Below are 27,464 nucleotides of genomic sequence, written 5' to 3'. Positions count from 1 at the left end.
TTATGTATGACTTCATCCACAACGCTGTATTTGGTCTGGTGGGCGAAAGATTAGCTAATGTCAAAAACCTGGGACCATCTGTGTTGTTTCTGCAGATTAGAGGGTCTGACTTTTGCCTTTTGACCCTGAACCACAAGGTCTTTTACACCAAATTAAAATCTCTCTCTCTCTCTCTTTCTGCAGTTGATATGCAAAGTCTCAACGCTGAGAGCCCTGTGCAGCCGGCATACGGAAAAACTGACTGCGTTCAAAGCAATATACCCAGACATTGTCCGCGCCCACTTCCCCCCCTTGTACAAGGAGTTGTTTGGATCAGACTTTGAGCAGTCCATGCCCGTTGACGGGTAGCGCTTCCCCGCGCCCACCCCACCCGGGAGAATTCACACCGTGGGGAATGTCAAGCATAAATCTCAGACACTTTAGCAGTGCCCTGCACATACACACACCTGGACGGACGACACACTGCACACACACTTTCCCCCTTTTTTCGTTTTGATTATTTTTGTCATGGGGAGGAGGTAAAGGACTGGGTTTGACTCTAGCGGTTTATTTTTGAGTTTTTTTTCCCTCCTTTTACTGACACAGGTGGGATTGGATTCGGAGCCCAGGGGAGAGGATGAGAAGATGAAGACACTTGTTTTTCCCGAACGCTCCCTCGCTCTCTTTCTCTCTCTGGCTAAACCTGAAAAGTCCAAGCGTTCGTTTTCGCGAACGGTCCCATGGCGATTTGTCATGATCAGCATAAATAGTTTTGACTCGTTTCCAAAACGGAAAAAACGATTCCCAGAGAGCATTCGCCTGGAATCCAGCGGAAGAGGAAAACACAAACCCTTTTCAAGCCAAGAACATGAAATAAAAAGTTGCGATCAAGAAGCCGATTATCCGAACTGTTCCAGCAGTTGTTGTAGCACCAAAAAAAAACGCTACGTAGAAAAATACGTAGTTAGTTTCTTCCTCCCTGTGCACTTGGGTTTCTTTTTTGGGATGTCAAACCAGCACCTAACGAAGAAGAATACAAAGTGAGAGAGAAAGAGAGATACGGAGAAGGAGTGTGATGTGGAGTCAACACAAAACAGCACCTTTCTACGGACAATCGCGAAAAAAAAAAAAAAGAAGGAACAACGTAGAATTCTGGTAATTCTAGTCGCAATTGCTTTTAGCCGTCAGAGACTCCATAAACCATAGTTGCTTAGTGATATCATTTAAGGCCTTCTGCTATTAAGTCCCTCTCTGGAATGGTGTTAACGTAACGTAACGTGACATAACATAACGGTCCGACCACCAACATCAATGCAATGCAAGGGTCCATTCCACCTGTTTTCTAACGTGTTACAGGGTATACGATCATAAGTACAAACTATACGAGAAAAAAAAAATTATGTTTATAGAATCTATTTTAAATAACATGTATGATATTAGTAGCTAGACTATTCTTAATTGTGAAAAATTGATAAGGCACTTTTATTTGCACCTTTCTTTAATTTAAGACTTGTATATTTACCTAGTGATGTGTTGCATGTATAAATACCACGGTTATGGAGAACGAGTGCTGGAAACCCTAACGCTGCTGAGGGTGGGTGCGTGTTTGCGAGTGTGTCTGTGTATTTATTTGCGCGAGGCGGAGGTTGGTGCTGGGTAAAGGCGGATCATGTGATCTAGTAGGGGGTGGGGGGGATTTTAGCAAACACTCCTCATCTGCCACCACAGAGAAAACCCAACACACTGAGTCTAAAGGGCTGTTGGACGCAAACAGACCCTTTTCCACACACATCACATGCTGTTTAATGGTTCCATCTAGTGGTGGTGCCCCACATAAATGTGTGGAGGAAGCAGATCTGGTTTCTGAACGGCTGATCTTCCTTAAACTGACTCTCGTGAGGGTCTTTGCCCAGCAACAACGCTCGTGGGAGTGTAAGAGTGGACAAAAAAGACGAAAAGAGAAATATTCAAAAGCCTTGTCTGGTTGAAATCCTCTATTTTTGTAACATTGTACAGTGCTTATGAAGCCTATGAAAGAAAAAGGGAAAGAACGAAGGATGATTTAGCACTTAATCCTGCAATAATTCGAATCTGTGTTTTTTATGATTCTTTTTTTTTTTTTTTTTTTTTAAGAACAATACAATGGTAGTAATAGTGCTATTTTTTTGTGAATACCTAACTGTTGTGTGTTGCGCGTGTTTGTACGTCTCTTGAATGTGCCATAGTGGTCTTTCCTGCTTTTTTGAGTCTGAAAAAAAATTTGTTGTATCGTAACATTCCAGTAAATCTATGTTGTGGCGTTTAGAAAATCCTAATATAATCCAGAGAAAAACTTGGCCCTCGAACTGACATTTTGAGAATCTTTGAATAGATCTTGGTAGCGACATGTAATTTCTTTTCCCCTTGACACAAAGTATTTTCCTCAGGGAAGAGTCTGTCTAACTCGATTCTAAAGCCGGTAGCTTAAACACGTTAGTCAGCTCTATGTTGCATCTAGAACTCAATAATTTGATCTTGATGGCATGTTCAGTACAGATAAATACTGTAGCGTTTTTATCATAATTATGTGTCAGTTACTACTGTTGACAAAATATGAGTTTGTGCAATGAATCCCCAAGAAGTCCTGCTTATTACAATACATCAATCTGTAATTGACAATCCAGGTTCATGTTTAGTTCTTTATACAGTAAATCAGCAGTTTGTGTACTACAAGGCTCAGGGAGAGTAATATTGAATAATAATTGAGCAGGGATAATTAAATCAGTTCCAAATCCTAGTGACCTGCCTACTTAGACAGCATTTAAGCAGTCTCATATTACAAGGATTGTGTTTTTAGCATAGCAACATGCTAACATAAAACTCCATTGGAATCAATTGCAACAGAGACAACCCATATGTTACTCATAAGGGGAGCTATTTATGTGACATTCCGAATTGTTGTCTATGTAGATTGTTCCAAATCAGTCACTCAGAAGGTTCTATTTTGGAGGAAGCAGACAGGAAGGCAGCTCACTAGGAACAGAAATGAACCCAAACAACCTGGTAATTATGTTAAAGTACAAATGGGAACAAACACTCATTTGTTACTGTAGTAATTTTTTTTTACTTAGTTTTTCATCTTCATCTCATTTTCGTCTTTCATCTTCATCACAGTTTACAGGCGCATGTCATACCATGTTATTTACTAGCACGATTGCTGCCAAGTCAAAAGGAGACGGCAGTACATCATAAACAATGCAAAATGTGTCATTTCATTCATTCGCCTAGCCGTAGGCTACTGGCTTTATCAAATCACCCAGCGAGCTCCAAGATCAACTTCCTGAAAATCCAACAAAACAAGATAGCAACCTCAAGTGTGCCACGCTAATTCCCAGCTTTGTTTTTCTCTGGACGAGGATTTGTTCTAATCGTCACCCATAATTGTTTGAGTCTATGTGCCAAATACCTCTTCACGATTTTCTCCACCTTCAAACGTCCGTGTGGGCGAATTGTCACGCGTGACAAATACGGGTTTCTACAGGGTAACCACTGCTGTGGAGTCCCCTTGATGAACAAGCTTTGCTGTTTCCTGTCCAATGATCCTCAAGTCCGTTCTAACACCATAAAAGCTGTAGTAAAGTCACGTTTTACCACTTTTTGCATGTCGTATTTTGTCAGTGTAGTTTGTATTAGACTTTTAAAGCAATATGCTATGGGATAGAACTTTGGGACAAATTTATTTTTTCTAATGCAATTAGAAAGGTACTTAAAATGCCTGGATCTGTGGTATTTTAGACGTGTGAAGATAATTTTTTTTATTGGTGGAAGATCCATACATTTTCCCTTGTAAATTGTATAATGAAATCCTTTTTCAAATGTGGTTTTCCTTTGTTTGTCCATGTGAGAAGCAATATACGTCCGAATGTGAATGCGAGAGCGTGTACAAGTGGAAATGTGTGTGTTTGTGCTATTTGTAATGTTTGCTTAAGGTCAAACCCCCAGACAAGGCTTTAAAAGATCAGACGCAGCAGGGTGAGATGGTGAATTGTATGTAAGATCTTAAGTTTTTTTTTTTTTTCAGGATTTAAAATGTTTTACGTAGCACTGAGCTTGAATCCCTTGATGAGGCTGTACAAGCATGACACACTGCACCTCGACGGTCATTTCGATTAGAGTTATGCAAGCGCAACAAGGCCTATGCACTCACTTTCAAACGAAAGGCACATTTACTGATTTTATTTGCAATTCCGATCACCAAATTTAACGTGTCATGCTCGCGACAGCATTCGAGCTGAAAGGTTGAAGTGTTACTAAGAATTACGTCAATTATTTTCCTTGCATTTTCTTTCCAAAAGCACAGCTGATGCGTTATTAAAAGTGAAATATGTTTAGATAATAGACAAAAAGAAAACTCTTTAGCCATAATTGAATGTCAAGCAATAATATATGGTATATTATGATTCATTTTGTGCATAGGCTTTGAACATCTGCATGTAAATACATTTTCTTATTTATCGCGTTTAAAAAAAAAATGTGTTCGTTTTTTTGCTTCACTTTTTTTGTTTGTTTGTTTTATTTGTGTATTGACTAGTTCTGTTCCCGGGTGGAGAACTACGAACGTCAAATGGCCTGTAAACTGTACAGCTATGTTTTCCTGTCCTCCTTTTGGCTTTTAATTCACAATATTTAATGTTCTATCGATCACATGTATAAAAGTAACTTTGTAACTTCTGTCTGTATAGGTAAGAAGAAAATACTGCTATTAAGACCTGCTCAGTGCAAATATTTATCTGTTTTATCAGACACATCATGCTGTACAATATCTCTGTTTTGAGTATACTTCTCTCTTTTAGACTTAGTTCGATTAGCGGTAGGGTGTGCGGACATAAAATTTTGTGTTATACTGATGTGTGGTGCTAGGTAAGTTACTTTGTGAACAAAAATTATGGATTCATAGACTAGGCCACCCTCTTAGTCCATTCATTTCACTGAGTATTGATGCATTATTGATATTAGGACTCAATAAATAATAATAATAATAATAATGATAATAACGATAATGATAAAGATAATGATAGTGGTAAATTTACTTTTGAATACCCAGCAAGTACCTGTATCAGTGTGCTAGTCTTGGGACGCGGCTTGTTTCCTTCCCACTTTTAAGATTATTAGCAAGTATCGATTAAGTAAATCTCTATTAAACTTCGCAATTTAGAATTTTTCGCAACAATGATGATTGTTCATGCTTTAAAAAAAATGGAAAAAGCAGCAGTATTGTGCTTATTTTTGATTGTTTCGAAACTGTAGCTGGAGGTGTTTCTAATCCAGTGCTTATTTTCTGTATTGGGTGCTGGAAGGACTTTAAACACGCGATAAAGTACCGGATTGTCTGCCGCTTTTCGGCTCCCTCCATTTTTTTTTCTTTTTAGAACAAATACACGCTTTGTTAACATACTTTTTTTTTCCCTTTCACGTACACTTACATACATACATGATGGTTAAGTGTTATAAATTGTACAGGACAAAGGTGGTTGTATGAAGTTTTGTGCGAAACTTCCTGTTTTTATCTTTGTAGCAAGGCAGAATCTACTTGCAATAATACATAGCAAACTACACTGAGTGCCTCTCAGTGGTACAGGATGCAGAAACTGTATTCGTCCATTTTGTTTTCACGTCCTCAAATGACTGTGTTTGCACACGTAAGTGAATTCTGTCTTGTGTTACCGACTCTTCTTCTCATCAGCCGTCTTTTTGTATGTAAATGAGGCATTTCATGTTTGTTTATACCCATGGAAACAGCATTTTCTTGTCTCTGTGATGTCCTGTATTTTCTGAGATTCTCAGATGCTACTTTTTCTTTTCCTCCAAACAACTTCACGTGGTTATGGGACATTGCATCCTGGTTGGATGTTAAACGCAAACCCCGTTTGGATATTTGCAAGCTGGCGGACAATAGACAATCCACTCCGTGTTCTCCCTGTTGTTTCCTGCCAATTAGGATTTAAGTTGACGTTTATGAAACAAAATGACTAATGCAATGTATTTTAAGTGTTCATATGTGTATGTAAAATGATGCATACTACACTTCTATTTCTTGTTGAGCTGAAGGGGAAGGCTCAAGGGCTGGGGCAAGATGGGTTGGACTTTGCTCCTGCTTTCCTGTGGGGGGAAAAAAGCAGAGAACGGTTTGCGGTTGTCACAAATTTTTATGTAACATGTTTGCTACTGATCTTAAAATGGGGACAGTCGATCATGTACCTTTTTATTCAGCTCTTTGGAACTCGCTTTAGGAGATAGTCTCTTCTCTCAATAGTGGTTTTGCTCCTTCTGTTTGTCTGATTCTTAAATATGAAAATAAGTATTTTGATTCATTTTGTAAATACCGCTGTAAAGAAAAATAAGAAATTTAATGTTGTCTTTTAAATACTTTTCATTCTAATATGAATGTTGTTATATTGTACTTAGAAACTGTACCTTTAATATTACGTTTATTAAAAGTGCATTGGACACATCGATTTTAGATGTGCTTTATGTGCTGTTATCCCATAATAAAATTTACTGCTTGTAATGGGCTCTTATTCAATGTGTCTTTCTTCCTCATGTAGTGCATATGGTTGAAGTTTCACACAACCTTAAGAGAAATTAAAAAAGAGATACAAGTGGAAAAACAGAACATAAGTTAAAAGGGAACTTGCATTACCTTAATGTTATATTTTATACAGATGAAGTATTATTGTAAAGCATGCATGGCATATTTCAGTGTCAAGCAACTAGAAATAACAATACAAATATGAAAATGTAGCCTACTAGAAAAACGTTGAGATCGAATATGAGTATGGCCTCATATAGTTTGAAGTGGCTTTCAGAGTTTGATAACTCTTACTTGGAATCAACAACATCACAATAAAAGTATGTGCAAAGATCAATTTAAAAAAAAAAGTCAGAAAAAATAAATGTTTTTCCTTAACTATGGTTTTATCGTAAAAGGGTAGTAACTATATTTTAATTTTATTTTTTGTGTTTTGACTAATATTTGTACAACCACGGCTTTAGGCTGCTTCTACAAACACCATGGTTAAACAAGTGTAGAAAAAAAACATTGTGAAACTATGGTATATTTTAGTAATTTTTTCTCTAAAATACCATACTATAGCTATTATTTAGTACACTAGTGAACAAACCTAATGTGAAATTTTCGAACAGTAGGCCAACAGGAGGCTTTCAGAATCATTTAACTTGTATAAAATGTAAAGGACTAAATACTGTGACAGTTTATAAGTCAAGTGTCTCACCACCAGACACATTTTATGGAAAGAGCAAGTAAAATTGGTAGACCAAATAAATAAACATGTTCGTTTACGTATTATAGTATATAAACACATTCTGACTTTTGAAAATAATCAATGTGAAACTTTATAAACCGTTATACTACGTCATCCAGTGATATTTTTCAGCAAGTCCCGACAAAAACCTACTGGAAGTACTTTTTTATTGTATTGTAACAAATGTATTGCACATACAACAGCATTATAATATATATATATATATATATATATATATATATATATATATATATATATATATATATATATATATATATATATATATATATATATATATATATATAGCAAAAATGTCAATCGAAGCGGAACCTTCGTGTTATGTGTTTTGCTTCTCCCCGGAAGATAAACTATCGCACTATGAATGATGAGGGACCCTCATGAAGTCTGTGGGATGATTTAACTATGTAAACTACATTTACATCTGAAAAAAAGAAAAAGAAACTGCTGCAATGGAGATAAAATGGTAGGCGACAATATGATTCGCTAAATAAACACATGTTATTTCTAATCCAGTCAGACCTGAGATCGCTCGTGTTTGTTCTGAGTTGTATAAAGCTAAGAGGTTTGTTTGTCATCAGGAACGATGCTCCTGTCTCTGCTCCGCTCGTGTTCTCCAGAGATGTGTTTGACAAGTTCACGCTCGCACCCAACGTCAAAGAACTCTTCACTCTTTTACACAAGTAAGTTAACTTTATGGGACTCTAATCAAATCCTGTTGACCTCTTTATAACTGTTGTAAAACTGTGTTATTAATACTGCGAGACCATACTAACCACATATGAAATGGCTCTTCATAAACACAATTGGATTGTGTAACTATCGTCTACCAATATCAAGGCTACAATATCGGGAAAAAAGTAGCCTAAATACTTGAATGTACAACATTTCTACCAGATTGTCATAGTTAGTAACTATAATAAAATCATGCGAATTACTGTAAGGGATACTCTATGGATGTATGTCATTTAAGTATAATAGCATTTAACGTTAGTATGATCGCTTTTTTTCAAATAATAATAATAAAGTAGCAGTTGCAGGTCAGAATATGTTGCTCCATTTTTGCTTCAATATTTTAGACACCAAATATTTTGGCATTTTGTTTTCAGAAAAGTCCTTTGAAATAGACGATTTACTGTGTTTTTCATATATATGAAATCACTTTTGTAAATTTAATTTAATGGGGATACCAAAATGGAACATCTATACAGTATATAATATTAATTATTAATAAAAATAAATTTTTTTGTGTGTGTTTTGTGATTATGATCAATATGCTCCTCTAAATTATGCACAATTTACTTCTATAGGCTATATAACAATTAATAAAAATAAATAAATACACATTAAATACTATTTACCACAGAGCCCTAAACATAACATGTGCACACAAATGCATTTATGGTGACTGCAAATTAAGAATTTGTTCATTCGTTTTATTATTTTGCTCTCGTTTTAGATAAATCATGCCCACGAGTTTGTTAAATCAGGTTCCTGTTAATGAAATCAAACGAGTTAAAGACTTCGTGCAATAAGGCTACAATTTACTAAATCGAGGGATTGAATTCTTAACTTATGGCCATGTTACACTTTATTATTATTATTATATATTTATTTTACAACTAACATTTTTTTTATGCAATATTAATGCAAAACACACTTTTTAATCATATACACAATTTCAGTGCCACAGAAGTCCCATCTCCTATCCCAGTGAAGTAAAAAAAAGCAATCATAAAGTAAATGTTTCTGTCTAAAATATCAGAAGACTACAAGAGGGTTGAGCCACGATATGATATTGAGATGTATTATCTTTAACTCTTTTCTCTAAAGCTCTAGTAGAAGATCCGAGGAGTCCGGTGAGAAGAAGCCAGACGGACCCCCGTCAGTCAGTAACGTCCTGGCATCAGATGAGCTCACGTCTGAATGCAAACCAACCAAAGCCAAACCCGTGAAGAGAGCTGAGACCGCAGCGTTCCCCGAGCCTCTCGTGCCCTACCCTCGCTTCTCCACCCTCAACGTAAAGAACCGCAAGATGTATCTCAACATGCTCGTCCGCAAGAATTACTTCAAAGCGTCAAAGGTAGACGTCTCTCGTCTTGATGTGATTGAGCTGCGTGGATGCAAGGCTGTGTGCTTCATCTCATTTCTCATTTCTCATTTCACAGTGTCTGACGGAGCAGGTGAAGAACGAGGTGACAGAGTTTATGAAATACCTGCAAGATGTTTCTAGAGCATGCTCTGATGGGTACAGCTACATGCCTCCAGGCAGCAGCCGCTACACTGAGGTGTTACTCATTTATTGAACTATTTAATTGTAATGAAAACGATTAATACAGATCTTTTTTTGTATGCTGATTGTGTGTGTTTTTCCCGACAGGAATATTTGACGGCCTGTCTGGAGCATGTGAAGAGTTACCCACAGGTTTACAGCATTCAGGAGATCAGCGGCCTGACCAGCGTAAAGTTTATGGGTGACCTCTCTCTCAACTTTGAGAAACAGCTTCTTGCTATGGTATTGCTTAGTTTGCTTTCTTTCTTTCTTTCTTTTATGATCTTGGATGTGAGATATACTGTTGTTTGTTATATCTAGCTCTACTGTATTTTCTCCTCAGGGTAAAATAGACATGCTAGACAAAAAGGTCATGGCAGAAAACACCCAACTTCCTGTAGACTATGAGACCGTGGCAAATGTGGTTCCTCCAGCTAAAAAAGCAACTTTGGTTCACACTGTAAGTAGCCTGTGTGAGATGGATAATTACAGGGTGTTGTGATAAATTAATCGCAAACTAAAATGTACAATTCTGTAGGTCTCTATTGTGCAAAATGTGGACTTAACCACTAGAGGGCACTGTTACATTTGTTTTGAATTTCCACTCTTGATGTATTTGATTCTGATCCCCATAGCTCATGAATTAATTTTGATGGACCTGTGGGAACTAGATCTAGTGCTTTTGTTAATCCTGGTGTCTCTTAATATCTCCAGGCCATCAGCAATGACAGTAATGCAGAAAAACTCTGCGCTACTTACGAGCCACAGGTGTGTTTGTCTAAAGAGGCCTTCCTTCAGCTCCTGAATAACAACTCTGAGTTCACCGAAGCTTGGGAGCTCCCCGTCTGGGTCAGAGAGAATCCCATGAATGGTGAAGGGTCACTTCATGTTGTAAATGCTTCATTGTAGACCGTAAGATCCGTAATCCGGTCAGTATTGTCACATGGTGAATGTTGTGGTTGTTCTCAGGCAGCAGTCGGAGGAAGACGGCGTACATCGATCCTCCTCTGCTGAAGACGGAGCTGAGCTGGAGAGAGAGGAGTCTGCTGTTTCATCAAGAGAGCGTGAAGCTGGCGTTCAAGAAGACCGTATCCCGTCCCGTGTTTTTCCTCACTTCAGAAGAGCTCCCTGTTGAAACGCAGCCTCCCCCTGAGGTAAGATGAGACACCAGACCGTGAACCCTCTGAATTATTGTTAATAAATTAAGAATTGTAATTATAGGATTTTTTTTTTAAACACTTTCATAAAGTATGCATTATTCTTTATTTGTAGTTAGTTTTGGATAAAAAAATAAATAGATAACAAAAATATTCTTTGCCAAAATGTAGTAACTGCAGCTAAATATATATATTTAATAATTAATATATGAAAAATAATTATATTATTAAAATATATAACAAAAAAAAAAAAAAAAAAAAAAAATATATATATATATATATATATACACACACACACATAGTGTATTTATATGATATTAATTAAAATATCTGTTTATTATTTTATTACAAAGGAAACCCTTATTTTGTAATACATTTCTTGTTTTTTATAATTTTTTATGATTTCTGAAGACCGAAGTAATGGCTGCTGAAAAATCTAATTTGAATCGGGACTAAATTGCATTTTAAAATACAAGACTTCTTTTAAAATGTAATAAAATTTAACAATGCTACTATTTTTATTATTCAGAATGTACATGCAGGCTTGGTGAGCATAAGAGACTCTTTCAAAAATGTTTAAAAACCCTTTAATATTCCAAAGGCTTGACCGGTAATGTATATATAAAATGATGAAAGAATGAAGACATTTTTATTTATTATTATTACATTATGTGTGCTTATTGTATTTAATGTTATAATGTATAACTGTTTTATTTTATGTCTGTATATTATATTATTATTCAGGAAAGTGTTTGCTAAATAAATGAATGTAAAGTAAATCCAAATAACTGTGAGTTATGTTCGAAACATTGAAAATATGAAGATTGTAAATGGTATGTGTTTTGCTTTACTCTTCCCAGGACAAGATCTCCAGGAGTGTGGCTGGGTTGGATGATGCTGGTATGGATTTTGGGACCGATCTAACAGACCTGGAGTCATTTGGGGAGTCCTACAAGCCCAGTAAGAAAGTGAAGGAACAGAACGAACCAAAAACAGCTTCTGCAACACCGTCTCAACATATCCCGAGCCTTAAGAGGCAGACGGACTCTGTAGGTACAACAAAACTCACCTCAACATCTCGAGACACTCCCACAGAACCCCTCGAGTCGACCGTAGCTAAGCTCCAAGGAGAAACCGACACTTCGGCCGATGAGGGAGACGGTACGCTGAATAAAACTGCCAATTCGGGGAAGGAAAGTGTGAGTGAAGATGCAAAGGAGAAGATAGAAATGTGCTCTGCTCCGTGTCCTCCCACCAAGCGGCCCAGACACATGATGAAAGACAAGACTGACCAGGATTTGGATTCTGATGAAGAACGACTTGTAATAGATCACATTTTGTCCCCACAGAGACCTCAGACCCAGGGGACGGCTGCAGAGGTGTCCTCCGACCCAGCCACACCAGACCCTGCAAACCCTTCAGGCAAAGGAACGAAGAAGGGCGTCAAAAGAGCCCGAATATCCGGCGAGTGCGATCAGCTCGGACAGATTCTGAAGATGCAGGACGCCATGCTGAAATCCACCCCCAGCAAGAACCAGGAGCCTGTGAAGCCTCGTGTCCCAGAAGACAAAGCTCCCGAAGTGAAAACCCACTCGCTGGTCAAACAGTGTGTGACGTCGTATCTGGAGTCCAGAGAGGGACAGGAAGAGGACACCACGCTGCCCGCTGACGTTCCTCTGCTGCTAGCCACTCAAAGAAAACGTTAGTGCTCAAAACACCCTCTCAAAGGGGAAAAATTATGTTTTTGTGAGGTTATTCAAACGTCCTTTTAAAAGTGGCCCATGATGCTTTAAAACTGACCTGTATCTATGATAAAACACTTTTCTAGAAATGACTAAATGAAGGCATAATGGTAATACACCTTATGTGCATGTCAAAGTTAAATTGCATAATTACTGTAGAAATAATGATTTAAATAAATAGTATTTAATTAAGCGTAAATATGATTTAAACCTGTTCAAATATTATTTAAATGTACAGTAGCAAGAATCTGATATCACATATATTATTAAGATGACGTTCTCCAGAAACTCCCCAAAAAGTGATGTTATTTAGTGACTATTATTATTATTGCTGTAGCTTTTAAATAATATATATGATGAATCACAATAATTGTAGTAAAATAAATAATATATATTATTATATACTTTATTTTTAAATGTTTAATTGTATTAATTTTATTATTGTTTTAATATTGGAGGTTTAAATGTAATCAAATATGAATTATTATTATATGTGTGTGTGTGTGTATATATATATATATATATATATATATATATATATATATAAAATACATTTTTGTTTATAACTAATGTATATGCAAGATTAAGTCCATTATTATGTATTGAAATCATTTCAAATCAAATCAGGTCAGGTTTTTCCATTCACACTAGCATTCAAAAAACCGATATGTCTCACATCTAAGAGGGGGAAAAATCTGATAATACTAGCATTTAATAATAATATTATGATCTAAAGGGCCCATATTTTATATATTTTTTTTTACATTTGAAAGAAATAAATAAGGTTCTCCATCTATGGCAGGTCTTCTGAAGGAGGATCTTCAGGGCAGTGCTGAGGATGAGATGGACTTCGATCCTCCAGCAGAGGGCAGCGTTCTGTACAAACTCTACAGTCTGCTGGACGTCCTGCTCCTGGTGCGCAGCAGTGTGGACATCGCTCACCCCAGACACGACAAAGACACCTTCAGGGTGAGCTGGACACATGCTAATACACGAACACAGCGATCCTGTAGTTAAAATGATGAAGTACACGCCACAGGAGGAGCAACATCATTAAACTCCTCAGCTCTTGTGTAAAAACTCTTATCATTACTAGTTATCATTGTCAGTGATTTTTTTTTTTAGCCACCCTTTATTGGATTTGAGTTAGTGTGTCAATATGTCAAGCATTAATCTTGATATTTTAACCAGGGTTGAGGAACGTCCACCACACCCCTTCTTTAAACACTCGGCTTTCCTGTGCAGAGCTGTAGAGTTGGGTTTTCAGTCTTATCAATGTATTAACAGACTCTGTCCAGACAATGGTTCTCTTCTGCATGTGTTTATAGAGGACTGTGACTCAGAACTGCCGTCTGAGTGGGTAATCATTGAGTCTGCTCTCCTCCAGGCCGTCCCGGTGCATGTCTTACCCAAGCTGGAGTATCAGCTGTGCTACGGGGCCGAGAGTCTGACCCACACCGAGGCCTGTCAGCTGTGGGCCGAGAAACTTCTGCACTCCAGTACTGTGTCCTTCATAAGTAAGAGACCTGATGAACTCTGATCTCTTTCTCTTTAGCTCTCATGAAAGTTCTTAAAATGCATTTTTGCATTATGTATTTATTTTTATAGTGCTATATGCTGTAATAATGTCACAAATCTGTTTGACTGATTTAATAATTATTTGCATTAGCAATTCAAGTTTTTGTAAACTGGTGTAATAAAAATTAACCTAAAATTGTAATGTGTTAGCTCATAACAGATTGAACTGATTCATGTTGTAGTAAAAATAAATGTTGATAAAAATAGATTGCAACAAATCATTGACTCAAAGCATTTTTGAGTCTTGACAATGTTGTAAAAATATGTAGGTAAAAATTGATGACTTGATTATTCATTTGCAATATTAAATTAAAGCATTTTTCAGGCTTCGTTATAGTGGGTAAATTTAATGAAAATTATAATTTAGATATTTTTTTTAATACGATTTTGATGAATTTTTATAATATAAATATTTAATGTTTATGATAATATTAAATATATTTTTGTTTTATAATAATGTCCTAAAATACAAATAAAAACGTTAATAAAAATAAAATAAAAAATCATGTATAAATAATTTTCTTAATTTTTTACTTCTTGCTTAAATCAACTTTTTGCTACATTGGCTTCCTCCGATAAAAACAAAACGAAACTTAAATGCAAATCACAAATTGTCAAGGTGAATATATATATATATATATATATATATATATATATATATATATATATATATATATATAATATTGTGTGTGTGTGTGTATATATATATATATATATATATATACACATACACACACACACACACACACACACATATATATATATATATATATATATATATATATATATATATATATATATATATACAAACATTTTTGGAATGAAGCAAAATCAGACAGGCAGAAGTATTCATGTTTTATCTGGAGTGTTATTTTTTGTAACAAGGGGAATTAGCACAAAAGTGAATTTCCCGTAAACTCCCAGCATGCCTCTCTCATGATGCATGACTCACTGTTTTGAGTCAGGGTTGCCATAGCTGCTAACGTTACAGCTTTGAAAGGGCTGCAGAAGAATGCGACCGCATGAGTGATATATCGCTGTGGGTGTAAGGCTACTTGGGTTTCTCCATTACGAGAGAAAGAGGGAAGGAGACTGCTCTTCTGCTGAAGAGACTGCTTAAGTTTGGAGAGTTTGGAAGCAGAGATTTTCTATCCTCTCTGAGGAAACCTGTGTCACTGACAGTGAATTGAAGAATGTCCTCAATGTGCCTGACAGCAGTCTTAGCCTGCAGGTGAACAGACCTCAGAATCACAGAAGAATGCAGAAGAGCCTTGCTCTCGGCGGATCGTTTGCTTTAGAGATTCTGCTAGGCTTGTTAAAAGAATCTAGTCTTTTCTGGGTCTAGTCCAGGATCCAGCCCTAATGGTAACGGACATAAGGTTCAAGAGAACTTTCTAGCTGAAAATTGTACTGAAGCAGTTTAGAGCAGTAAGTCACAAAATAATGTAAGTAAGATCATATATAAGATCTTTTTTATTTTTTTGAAGGAAGTCTACAATGCCCCCTTTTCCTGCATTTAGTTTATTAAAATTACACTTAAATAGCAAGGTTGTGGAAAATTATTACTAGTGCTGTCCAAATTAGCATGTTAATGCAGGCGTTTTAAATTTTTTCAATTTAATGCGTTTAAAAAATTTGACACAGGGGTGGAGCTCCGATCAGCCACCCCACTCACAACTGATGTTTTGCTTTTCTTGACAAGAATTGCGTTTATTTAGATGAGGAACATCCTTACGACCACATCATTGGGAGATTTTTTTTAGACACGCACTTCACTTCGCCTCAGTGCTATGCTCGAGTCTGACTATCGTAGAAATGCTACTGTGCTCATAGCACAGTAGCAAATGCTCTTTAATTGCATTCACAGATGTGCTAGCACACGCTGTAGACTGTATCATTTCATATCAAAGCGCGAAAGGAACTACGACTGTGCAATGTCGTAATTATGTCATCTGTTAAGTTATGAAGTTACCAAAAAGACTATTAAAGCTGCCTTAAAACTGTGTATGCAAGTATTTGTTATATGAGTTACATTTAAGAATTTTTTTTCAAAAGAACATGTTTCACTCATCTAATAGACTCAATTCAACACGAGTTGTGAGAAAATACGATAGAGATACGGCAGAGATACAATAGACAAACACAACGTGGGAACAATTATTGCAACATTTGCCGTGTTTCTCACAGCCTGAGTTTGATTTAGATGTTCTTCAGATGGTGAGCTGGTTTAAGGCTCTCAAATTTAACCTCTTTAGCTATTGACAGTTAAACAGAAATGTAACTTAACCAGCTGTTACATAAAATTAATGGAAGTATTATCAGATAAGATTAAAGACTTGAAAAAAAAAAAAAGAAAAGAAAAAGGGCAATCTACTTAATGTAGTATGTGCATTCAAAGGCTAGTTGTTCACAAACTGTTTGATATCCGTGTAGGTCGCATCAATGCGCACACATCAGAAGTGGCACATATGCAGATGTTGCCCGACGACTGGATTCAGAGCGTCACCTGTGACTTCAAGTGAGTGAATCTATAGTCAATTTTTAATTGTTTAAATAAAAATTCCAATTCCAAAAAGTTTCGAATTTTTATATATATATATATATAGAATGTCTGTTTGACAGATTCTTATCTGAAATACTGTAATGATATTTATTTATAATTATTTGTATTTTTTTTTTAATAATTTATAAATATTTATTCATTTTAATCATCTCTTGTGTAAAGTTTTAATGTAATATTTTTTTCCCCCAGGCCAGCTAGATGTTTAAACACCCTCTACCATTTACTGAAAAAAGTCTCATCGTGAGTTTCTTTCACTTTTTTAGATCAATTTAAAAATTGTCACTTTACCCTTAGCGCGATTTGCATATTGTAATGTGAAATTTGTCTTTCAGTCTGACTTTAAAAGTGTGTAATTCTGCATATTAAGCTCGGATATTTGAAAACATTTTAACATTAAAAATGACATGTATAAGCTTTAGGTATTGAGGCTGTAGTTCAGAATTTGTAAGGATGTGACATTTTCGTTGTTTGCGCTGGAAAGCTTGTGTCATCAGCTACAAATTTCCTTTCAGCTGTTGCGGTGTTGTAATTGAATAAAGGTGTCTTTTAACACCTGCCCCAGATTACAGGAAGGACGATACCTGTTAGTCCACAAACCTCGTGAGGGTTTCCTGACCATCTTTAAAGCTAGCGACGAGACCAAGGCTGCTCGCGGGGTGTACAACCTGCAGAACGCACACTGCGGACCCCCAGCAGTGTCTCCAGGGATTCCCTGGGTTCCCCTGGACCCCTCGTGTGTCCTGCCATTTCACCTGAAACACAGCAGGCCGCCCTGCACCTTCCCCCCACGTCCACCCCCTCAGGTATGACCATCTTTTAGCTTTGAAATGTAGCCCAAAGGTTTGCTGTGTGTGCTCTAGACATGTTAAACCTTGGTGCTTGTTTGGGAAAATTGGGTTTGAATTTAGCCTGCAGCATACCAAGTGGTGTCTTTATAGTTCAGTTGGTAAATGGAAGGTTGTTGGTTCAAATGTGTGCTCCAGATATGTTAAACTGTGGTGCTTATGTGGGAAATTTGGGTTTGAATTCAGCCTGCAACTTACCTTTATCATTATTTCTAGAGTGTGGTGTATTGGGTTATAAGATTTGGTAACTGGTAGGTTGCTGGTTCAAGCAATGATTTGAGCCACTGAGCACGTTAGAAGTGTCTATTTTCAGAGATATGCAACATATACCGTATTTTTCGGACTATAAGTCGCGCCTAAATATAAGTCGCGTCTGTCCAAAAATACGTCATGACGAGGAAAAACCTGTCACATTGGACTATAAGTTGCATTTATTTAGAACCAAGAACAAAGAGAAAACAACAAGAGGGCGTTCTATGTCTTCAGTGTAGACGACAGGAGCACTGAGCAGCACAGAGACGGTAATGTTTTCTTTTGGTTCATTTCTTTTGATTCATCTCAAATTAATTTTGATAAATAAGTCGTATCTGGCTATAAGTCACAGGACCAGCCAAACTATGAAAAGAAGTGCAACTTATAGTCCGTAAAATAGGGTACTCAAAGGTATGTGCATACACACACTCACAGCCAACATAAACAGTCACTGATGATGTCCCAATAACATTCCTGCACAGAGTTACCACACCCTTTCTGCTATCAGGACTGTTTGTCATGCTATGAATCTGTTTGAGTAACAATTGATGGTGAAAGTTTCTTATCTTTAGTGGTTTCTAACTTTTATTTCACCTCATTTCTAAGTTGTTACTGAGTTCTGTGATAAGTTCTGAGTTATCACAGCGATGCTTGCCATAGCAAACTCTGTTCATTCTTACAAAAATTAAAGTAAATTTAGATTGTGGATTGTTGATGTTCTTTTATTCAATGGTCTGAGGCTCTTGTGACTGGGATACTTGTCGGGACAGGTAATAAAGAGATCACACCCATCCTTTTCTATGCTCAGTAACTCTCTTGCATCATCACATTGGTCCCAAATGAAGCACTGTCTTTGGAAACGTGACACTTAAAATTCCATTGAAGCAAAACGTACACCAGAACTTGGGAGGTGTGTCGATTGTGTAAACCATTGAGCTCTGTGCTCTCACTGTCCTCGATTGATCTCTGTAATTCTCCAGTTCATGGATGTCCACCAGTGGGATTTGAACCAACAACCTTAAGTCTACTTAGATAAACTTTAATACTACTATGCAAATGGTGCTATACCACGATCTATAAAGTAAACATTCTACTTTCTTCTCATACAGGCAAAAGGTGAAACAGGACCTAAGCAACTTCAGGGAAAATGCGCGGTGAGACCGCCACAAGCAACCAACCAGAATCAGTCAACAAAGAAGCGTAAAAAAGGCAAAAAAAAGAGAGCATGGAGAGACAACATGAGAGTTAAGATAATGAAAGACCAGCAAAAAACCCAAACCAGTGAACGTGGAAAGGACGGAAAGCCTTGATTTTTGTAAAAATCTATTTTTGGTATAATTACTGTATTCATTCTTTAAAAGCACTTACTACCCCTGATATTATATACAGTGACTTACCATTAAGAAGCAAGCTTACATTTCTTCAGCAGGAAATAAAAAATAAATAAATTATTGTTTAATATAACATCTGTTATAATTATTTTGTTTGTGAAAGTGACGTGACATTCAGCCAAGTATGGTGACCCATACTCAGAATTTGTGCTCTGCGTTTAACCCATCCGAAGTGCACACACACAGAGCAGTGAACACACACACACACTGTGAACACACACCCGGAGCAGTGGGCAGCCATTTATGCTGCGGCGCCCGGGGAGCAGTTGGGGGTTCAGTGCCTTGCTCAGGGGCACCTCAGTCGTGGTATTGAAGGTGGAGAGAGAACTGTACATGTACTCCCCCCACCTACAATTCCTGCCGGCCCAGGACTCAAACTCACAACCTTTCAATTGCCAGTCCTACTCTCTTAACCATTAGGCTACGACTTCCCTTTCCATTAGTGACACACATTCACGTTGGACACGCCAGTGCAAAATTATCCGTTTTATAAGAGAAAGTTGTGGGTGTGTTTTAGTATTTAGAGATCCACCTTATATTCTAATTTGCATACTATAAATACTAAATATATTGCAAGATTAGAATTAGTCCACGTATGTTTGTACACCATACAGACTCGTTGGTAGATCTGAAAACATGCACATTTGCTTCATGTTTCTGTTTTAATAATAATGATAATATTGATTTTTAAATGATCATGTTGGTTACTTGTTGTGTTCAGTTGAGGTGGGATACGGTTAAGGTAAGGGCCAGGTTTGGTGGTCTGGTTAGGTTTAAGGCTGGTTTAAAGGTATAGGTGTAGGGCAAATAGTGTAATTATAGATGTAACTACAGAAATGACTTATAGGAAGGTATTTTTAAATATAAGTACAAAATAAAGACATGTATGTACACAAGTGCATTGTATCAAATATTCATTTAAATGGAAGTAGTAAAGACACTTAATATAAAGTGGTTCCATTTTTTTTAATTAAACCCCTCTGATTTTCATTGAATGGACAAAAAACATTGACGTGTTGACAATGACGTCATTACGTTGAGCACAAAAGAACTGGTGAACCGTTTTCTTCAACCGGTTTATTGAATCGAACTGTCAGAAAGAACTACTGGTGATCCGAAAACCGATGCAACCGGTTCTTGACTCGTGAACGAGTCGTTATCTTGCTCGGCTCGGTGTTCATCTTCACAGCAGTTCAGTCAGTGTACTGTTTGAGTGCATACATTACTCCGGGATATTGGTTTGTTTGAACTCAGAGGGAGTGTCAGACACATTAAAAAAGTTAACAGCTTAAGTCATTTATGGATTAATGCGTATTGGAGACACGAACCATTTAAAACGATTCAGTTCGATTTGGTGAACTGGTTCAAAAAGATCCGGATACATCGAATGATTCGTTCACGAACTGGATATGACAAACTGCTTTGTTTTGAACTGTCTCACAACAGACACGGAAGAGAAGACAATGCTTAGTCATAGTTTTTGCTGTTTTTGGACCAAAATGTATTTTCGATGCTTCAACAAATTCTAACTGACCCTCTGATGTCACATGGACTACTCTGATGATGTTTTTATTGCTTTTTTTGGACATGGACAGTAGAACGTACACACAGCTTCAATGGAGGGACTGAGAGCTCTCGGACTAAATCTAAAATATCTTAAACTGTGTTCCGAAGATAAAATGGAGGTCTTATGGGTTTGGAACGACATGAGGGCGAGTTATTAATGTAATGTAATGTATACTTCAAATCTATTCATATATTTACTGACGTATCGCTGTAGACTTTCTGACATAAAAATTATAATGAAACTTTTATTTGGATGCACATATCTCCATATTAAGACATGTTTTAATGTCACTGTTGATGAGGGTTGTTTGATCTCTGAATAATATCTGTCTTTATATACAAAATATTTAAAGTGTCCCTGAAGTATAATTGCAACAGTTCCCTTTCAGCACAATTAAATATATCTCAGCATATGTTAAGTTGTTCTTCAGCATACTTCCACACAATTAACGTCCATCAAGTACAAAATTAGTTGTTCAAACTGATCAGACATTAATTATACGGGTTTAGTACACTAAAAGTACAATTGCAGGGTATTTTTATTAAGCACATTAATATGTACATGTATTTGCACTCTTCTTAGAATTAAATAAATCGTTTTTTTTGTGTTTTGTTTCATTTTGTTTTCAGGCAGTTTAAATTTTTTTTAGTACTGCAGTTGTAAGGGAAAATTTGTTTAGTTTTTAAGTTATTTGTTTATATTCAAAGATTCCACAGAAGAAAGTTTTACACATTTAAAATATGTAAATGACGACCGATTGATCATTTTAGAGGGTTTGATACCTTTAAGACTCGAAGATTAGTTGGAAGTCACCTTAACCAATGGTTCACTAAGACATACTTCATTTCCCTTCTGAAACCACAGCCTCGATCAGCTTCCTCCTTCCTTTCATACTCTGAGGTTTAAAAATGCCTTTAGTGAAGCTCCGCCCACCTTCAGAACAGGAGCTCCAAGCTCAAGGGGCAGGGAGAGGAGCGTCCTGGACCGCCTCTGCTATTTAAGCACCACACCCTTCACACCCTCCATAGCTGGGATCCTTCTGCACAGCATCTGAGATCTGCTGATCACTCAAGGTAAGCTCAAAACCTTTCCCTTCAGCTGGTAAACCGGCACTTTATTCAAATAAATCAACATTCATAAAGCAAATCAATGTTCTCTTTTAACTTTCTATGGTATGAAAAACAATATATTGTGCTAAAAGGATCTCCTTTTCTCATAACACGAGCAATTTTGCATGCAAGTCAACCAGATTTCTAGAGAAAGGCACGTTTTAAATGTTTTAAAACCATAAGGTTGTGAGAAACGCCTGAGACATGGATGGATCTGTCTTACTTGCTGTAAGGAATTTTCCCAGCATGCCCTCTCAAGGGTGTGTCTGTCTGTTTGCTTAGGTTTTACCAGATGCTGGGTTTTAAAATTACTGTTTACTGGTCCTGTTTTGGTCTAATTACCTAGTAACGGCATCATACGTAATGAGATATATATGTCACCTTTTTTTTTTTTTTTTTTTTTGCAATGGAAGTTAATGATTTGATTAGAAGTGAACTGTAATGTAGCAGCAAACTGCCCAGAACTGGCTTTTCTTGCAGTATCTCGTTCATCTCACAGTCTATTTATTTGATTTTGGCTCAGTCTTGACTCATTATGGTTGGATGAGGCGTTTTTAAGTTTTTCTAAACTCAGGACGGGGCAATAGAGCGCTGTTCTCTGAACTGACATGCCCTCTGCAGTTCTGCATTACGTAACTCTGTGAAGCATGTGACGGACGCTCAGAGTCTCCTCTGAAAGCCGAGAGAAGCGATGTAAATCAGATGGTTTTGGCTGCTCTCCACAGGAAGTCCAGGATGTCGATGATACAGGAGTACTTAGGGCAGCTCACTCTGCAACTGGGCGGCGTAAGTTTTCATACAAAACAAATGATCTGCATTAAAGATGAAGATGAACTATATACAAAATGAATACATCATCACATTGTTCGTCTCTCTAGGGGGAGGACACATACCCTACTGTGGTGCCGGATCCGAACTTTGATCCAGATAAGGACGCTGCCAGAATCGAGACCGCTATCAAAACTAAAGGTAAGAGAGCAGCAGAGCTGGAACCTGTTGAGCTCATGAGAGCTTCCAGATGCATCTGTGGCGTCTTGTTTAAACTTGTAATCTGATGATGGTCACGGGCCATTAAACAACAATAGGCATTCATGTTTGGTTGTGTGCTCTAACCCGGCCCGTCTTTGTGTGCTGTGCCCATAATGAGGTGAAAACCGTCCAGAACGGGCAGCAGTGGTAGAAGTGAGTCATCATCCGGTCTGGAAGAGATCGAAGCGCTTGTGGAACATTTGCAGCACATTTCCTCCCCCTCAATGACTCTGTGCTGTGTTTAGCTTTAGAAACTATCAGCTAACATTTGCAAAGGAAATATCGCCTGCATGAACGATGCTTTTTAGCAAACTGTACAAAAATATCCACAGAAAAATTGCATAATTTCTAAGAATTTGTGATTTTTCTAACAGTTGTTAGAAAAAAATGTTTTATGACCTTAGCAATTTTTTTCTTTATGAAATTGTAAAGTGATAATTTGAGCATACATAGTAATATATAGAGAGCCCTACATTTGGAGTTTTTTGTTTTACGTTATATTAAACAAAATTGTGAAATAATGTAAAAAAAGAAAAATAAACAATCTTGGCTTTTTATATTATAATATTTTTATTAAGAGCTACATATATTAAGTATTTTATTAAATACAATTAATACAAATATTTTATACAAACGTGTATAAAAATAAACAAGCCACAAATTATATAAAATATTTATATAGATATAAAATCTAATATAAATATTGATAGATATTAAAATCTATAATAAATCTGTAAATACACCCACACACATACACATAAGATTCAAAACTACTAAAAAAAACTTCATAAATATGTTTTAAATGTACTAAGAAATCAATCAAAAATCATATTAAATTATATAAAAACATTTTAGACCAATAGATCTTTTTAAGTATGTACTTAAAAAGTAAAGTGACATTTTAATTTAATAAATAACTAAGCAAATAAAAATAACATTATTTGTTTTAGGGGTGGATGAGCAAACCATAATTGATGTCCTCACCAAACGTACATATAACCAACGGAGAGAAATCGCCTTCGCGTATGAGAGGAGAGCCAAGAAGGTCAGTGTACTGTATATATCATGTGCTTCTGTATTAACATATCCTTGTCCATTATTTGTCATAATAACACTCCTATTCATCTCACTTTCAGGATATGATCTCGGCCCTGAAGGGGGCGCTGTCTGGCTCTCTGGAAACGGTCATCCTGGGCCTCATGAAGAGCACTGCGCAGTACGACGCCTCCGAAATCAGAGCCTCCATCAAGGTGAACGCAATATGAATGACTTTGAATTGAATTTGTATTGCGTAGATGAAGTGGGAGTGAAATCTAGACGGTCAGAAACCTAATGTCTGTGTGTTTGCAGGGTCTGGGAACAGATGAAGAGTCTCTGATTGAGATCGTCTGCTCTCGAAGCAAAGCTGAGCTCATGGAGATCAAGAAAGTCTACAAAGAATGTGAGGATGGGAGTATAGAAGTGTTCTTATTAGGAGCACGAGGCCGTGGTGTGAACTGTGTGTCTCATTGTAGTGTTCAAGAAGGACCTGGAGAAGGATGTGTGTGGAGATACTTCAGGAGACTTCGCTAAACTCCTGCTGGCTCTGGTTGAGGTGGGTCTGTGTGCTGTGTAACTAATATGTGTCTGAATTAAGATCCTGAGTGTATCTGTCACTTCTCAAACCGTGATGTTCCACACCAGGCCAAGAGAGCCGAGCCCAGCTCCATCGTGGACCACCCGAAAATCGATGAAGATGCCAGAGTGAGTTCCTGAGGTTTATCTCTCATTGAAACATTAATGAATCAATATCTGAATGTAACATTTAGAAATCAAGCATTTATTAGAGCAGCAGTGTTTTAAAAAAATCTTATCCTAAATATTAAACTTCAGTTTATAAACTTATATATATAATATATTCATTAACTTTTATATAATTACATAAAACTAAAAACTACAATTTTTTTATGCAATTTATACTATTTATTTAAATATTCATATTTTAAAATTAGTTTAAAAAATATAAAATACACACATATAATGATATATATATATTATCAAGTACAAGATTTATAAATTATATATTTACAACAATTACATGTTATTTATATATGTATTTGCATTATATATATATTAAACTTTAAAAAAATATTTTCATATAAAATTTAAACAAATTGTTTATTTATTGAAATGTATTTTATACACTATTTGTTTACGTTTACTTTATTTTTTAAATATTCACTTTTATGCAATTATATTCAAATACTCAATTATACTAACAAAAAAACGAACCGTTTAATTATACGCAATGTATATAAATGATATATTTCTGAAAAATTATTATTCATAATATAGTATTCATATATTATTAATATACTATTAAATTCATTAAGTAAATATTAAACTTTGAAATGGCTTAGTGGTAGCGCATTGCATTAGCAGAGCAAAAGGTTGTGGGTTCAAGGTTGTGGGTTCAATTCCCAGGGAACACGTTTAGGTAAAAAATGTGAGCCTGAATGCACTGTTAGTAGCTTTGGATAAAAGTGTCTGCAAAATGCATAAGTTTACATTTTTTATTTATAAATAACTAAAAAAAAAATGTGTGTATATATATATATATATATATATATATATATATATATATATATATATATATATATATTTTTTTTTTTTTTTTTTATTAATTTATTTATTTATTTATGTATAATTCGTAAAGAAATTACTTCTTTATAGAAATGATTTATGCCTATTCCATTTATTTACAACATTTCCATATTTTCGATCTGCTGTGCAGGCCCTGTTTGAGGCTGGAGTCAAGCGGAAGGGCACTGATGTGAAGTGCTGGATCTCCATCATGTCCGAGAGAAGCATCCCTCACCTCCAGAAAGGTCTGTGAGCCTTTTAACCCTTCCTTCCACACATATTATTATTATTATTATTAATGTGATTTTGTGTTGTCTTTTGTAGTGTTTGAGAGATACAAGAGCTACAGCCCCTATGACATGCAGGAGAGCATCCGCAAAGAGGTGAAGGGAGATCTGGAGGTGTCCTTCCTCACCTTGGGTGAGATTTCTCTTTGAACCTCCACTTTGTATATCCTGTTGAAACAGGAAGTTAGAATGAGATATGACGAAGTCCTAGTCTGTTTTTGTACAGCTAGCCATTAGCCTTTCTCTTACAAAAGTGAACTATGGTTTTATTATACTGAAAGAGTAGTACATTTTTTGGGGCGTATTGAATACCATTTGTATAACCACAGTTTGTAGCAAAAGTTCATAGCATAGCATGTTTTTTGTTGTTGTTTTTGTTGTTTTTAAGTAAAACCATGGTGAATTTTCAGTGTTATCCTTGGACCTAGATATCAAGCGAAAACAAAGACGACAGTTTAAAAAAAAAGAATGCTGGAATAGGACATACATAATAAGTGTTAGTGAAAGCCAAAAACACAACGAATGACTTATTAACAAGTTGCTAATGGAAGCTGGTATTTGGACTATCTTCCACTCAGTCATTAATATTTTGCTCGGCCTTGCTGAAAGAGATCTATAAATGTTAAGTTGGACGGCCCATGTTAGCGAATATTTTCTAGTTTAAGAGTTTGGGGAAGCTACTATTAGCTCAGCGGCCGAGTCTAATCTCCGAATCTTGTCTTCCTCAGTTCAGTGCTTTGAAAACAAACAGCTGTATTTCGCCAACAGACTGCAAGACGCCATGAAGGTAACACACTTTATTCTTTCATGGGCTTGGAAGCAGATCTTCAAAGGATCTGCTGATGTTTCAGACCGTGTCTTGCAGTGGAATTGCATCAGGCGCTTCTCTTATAACGGTGCGCCGTTCTGTCTTTTAGAGCAAAGGGGCGAAGGAAAAGGTGCTGACCCGGATCATGGTGTCCCGGTGCGAGGTGGACCTCAAGAAGATCAGACAAGAGTTCAAGGCCCATCACGGGAAGTCTCTGTACCAGACCATTGCTGTACGTTCCTCTAATATTACTGTATGCCAGTGTATACAACTGATCCTATGTACTGATTTTGAAATGTGTTGAATTTCCTCAGGAGCACACAAAGGGAGACTACCAGAGGGCTCTGTTGAGCCTGTGCGGTGGAGACGATTAAGAGCACGAGAAGGACATCCATCTACTGTGCCTGGCCTTCAATATAGTCCCTGCCCTGCTGCAGCGTCCTGTACACACACACTCACTTAGACAGGAAATAACCACGTGCTTCCTTTAAGAAGTAAGAGCTAAATGTGCCTTATATGGTTTCATCGACCTTTAGAGACAGAATCTGTCCAAAAAAAGTGAATCTGAAAGGATGTCGGTGGCTTTCTGGAGTTTCTTGCACGAAGAACATTCACTTCTTTCACAACATACCCCTTTCTATACGACGAAATAAAAGAACAGAGACCATTGATCTCTGCTTCAGTTTTTTGTTCTTTCTTTATTTCCATGAAGAGCTTCTAGCAACTCTATATTGGTCGTTTTTTGCATTTAAATTATATTTAGATACAAAGACCTCTCAAAAAAAAAAATTGTCATTTAAACCACATTTAACATTTATAATATTGCTTGCTTTATCTTTAAAAATGTCTTTTTTTATTGCTTAAAATGTTTAAATTGCTAGAAATTACTAAAATTACTAGAAAAAAAAAAATGAAAACAAATGCAGGTCAAATGCATTTTTTTT

General features: G+C 36.5%; 3 protein-coding genes across 6 annotated transcripts in view; all 3 read left to right on the top strand.

Moving 5' to 3' along the window:
- LOC113097462 (nuclear receptor ROR-alpha-like) overlaps positions 1-6,527 on the top strand; it is a 66,805-nt gene extending 60,278 nt beyond the window's left edge. Inside the window, exon 10 of the mRNA XM_026262689.1 lies at positions 184-6,527. Within this exon, the coding sequence (XP_026118474.1) occupies positions 184-348 (165 nt within the window). The 3' untranslated portion in view covers positions 349-6,527. The remainder of the gene's footprint in view (positions 1-183) is intronic.
- A 1,086-nt stretch (positions 6,528-7,613) lies between these two features.
- Positions 7,614-19,171, top strand: LOC113097463 (little elongation complex subunit 2-like). 4 transcript variants are annotated; one of them, XM_026262691.1, is made up of 16 exons: positions 7,615-7,764; positions 7,880-7,981; positions 9,132-9,381; positions 9,467-9,586; positions 9,679-9,813; positions 9,914-10,030; positions 10,285-10,441; positions 10,540-10,724; positions 11,588-11,926; positions 12,077-12,428; positions 13,272-13,438; positions 13,857-13,986; positions 16,481-16,565; positions 16,800-16,850; positions 17,173-17,413; positions 18,817-19,171. In XM_026262691.1, exons 1-16 carry the CDS (start codon positions 7,751-7,753, stop codon positions 19,015-19,017), a joined length of 2,646 nt encoding a protein of 881 aa, XP_026118476.1. In that variant the 5' UTR covers positions 7,615-7,750; the 3' UTR covers positions 19,018-19,171. The 4 variants fall into 4 exon arrangements, with proteins under 4 accessions (XP_026118478.1, XP_026118476.1, XP_026118477.1 ...); XM_026262692.1 differs by having other exon boundaries at positions 7,616-7,764; positions 11,588-11,776; XM_026262690.1 differs by having other exon boundaries at positions 7,616-7,764; positions 11,588-12,428.
- A 2,452-nt stretch (positions 19,172-21,623) lies between these two features.
- LOC113097461 (annexin A2-A) lies at positions 21,624-27,202 on the top strand. Its single transcript, XM_026262688.1, has 13 exons — positions 21,624-21,738; positions 22,500-22,560; positions 22,653-22,743; positions 23,754-23,848; positions 23,940-24,053; positions 24,154-24,244; positions 24,318-24,397; positions 24,487-24,546; positions 25,577-25,670; positions 25,750-25,845; positions 26,441-26,499; positions 26,630-26,752; positions 26,835-27,202. The coding sequence occupies exons 2-13, from the start codon at positions 22,510-22,512 to the stop codon at positions 26,892-26,894; spliced, it is 1,014 nt and encodes a 337-aa protein (XP_026118473.1). The 5' UTR covers positions 21,624-21,738; positions 22,500-22,509; the 3' UTR covers positions 26,895-27,202.
- The last annotated feature ends 262 nt before the right edge of the window (positions 27,203-27,464 follow it).

The sequence above is a fragment of the Carassius auratus genome, unplaced genomic scaffold (assembly GCF_003368295.1).
Source record: "Carassius auratus strain Wakin unplaced genomic scaffold, ASM336829v1 scaf_tig00216283, whole genome shotgun sequence".
Lineage (NCBI taxonomy): Eukaryota > Metazoa > Chordata > Actinopteri > Cypriniformes > Cyprinidae > Carassius > Carassius auratus.
Note: the sequence above shows the minus strand (reverse complement) of the source record. Positions and strands in the feature narration are given on the sequence as shown.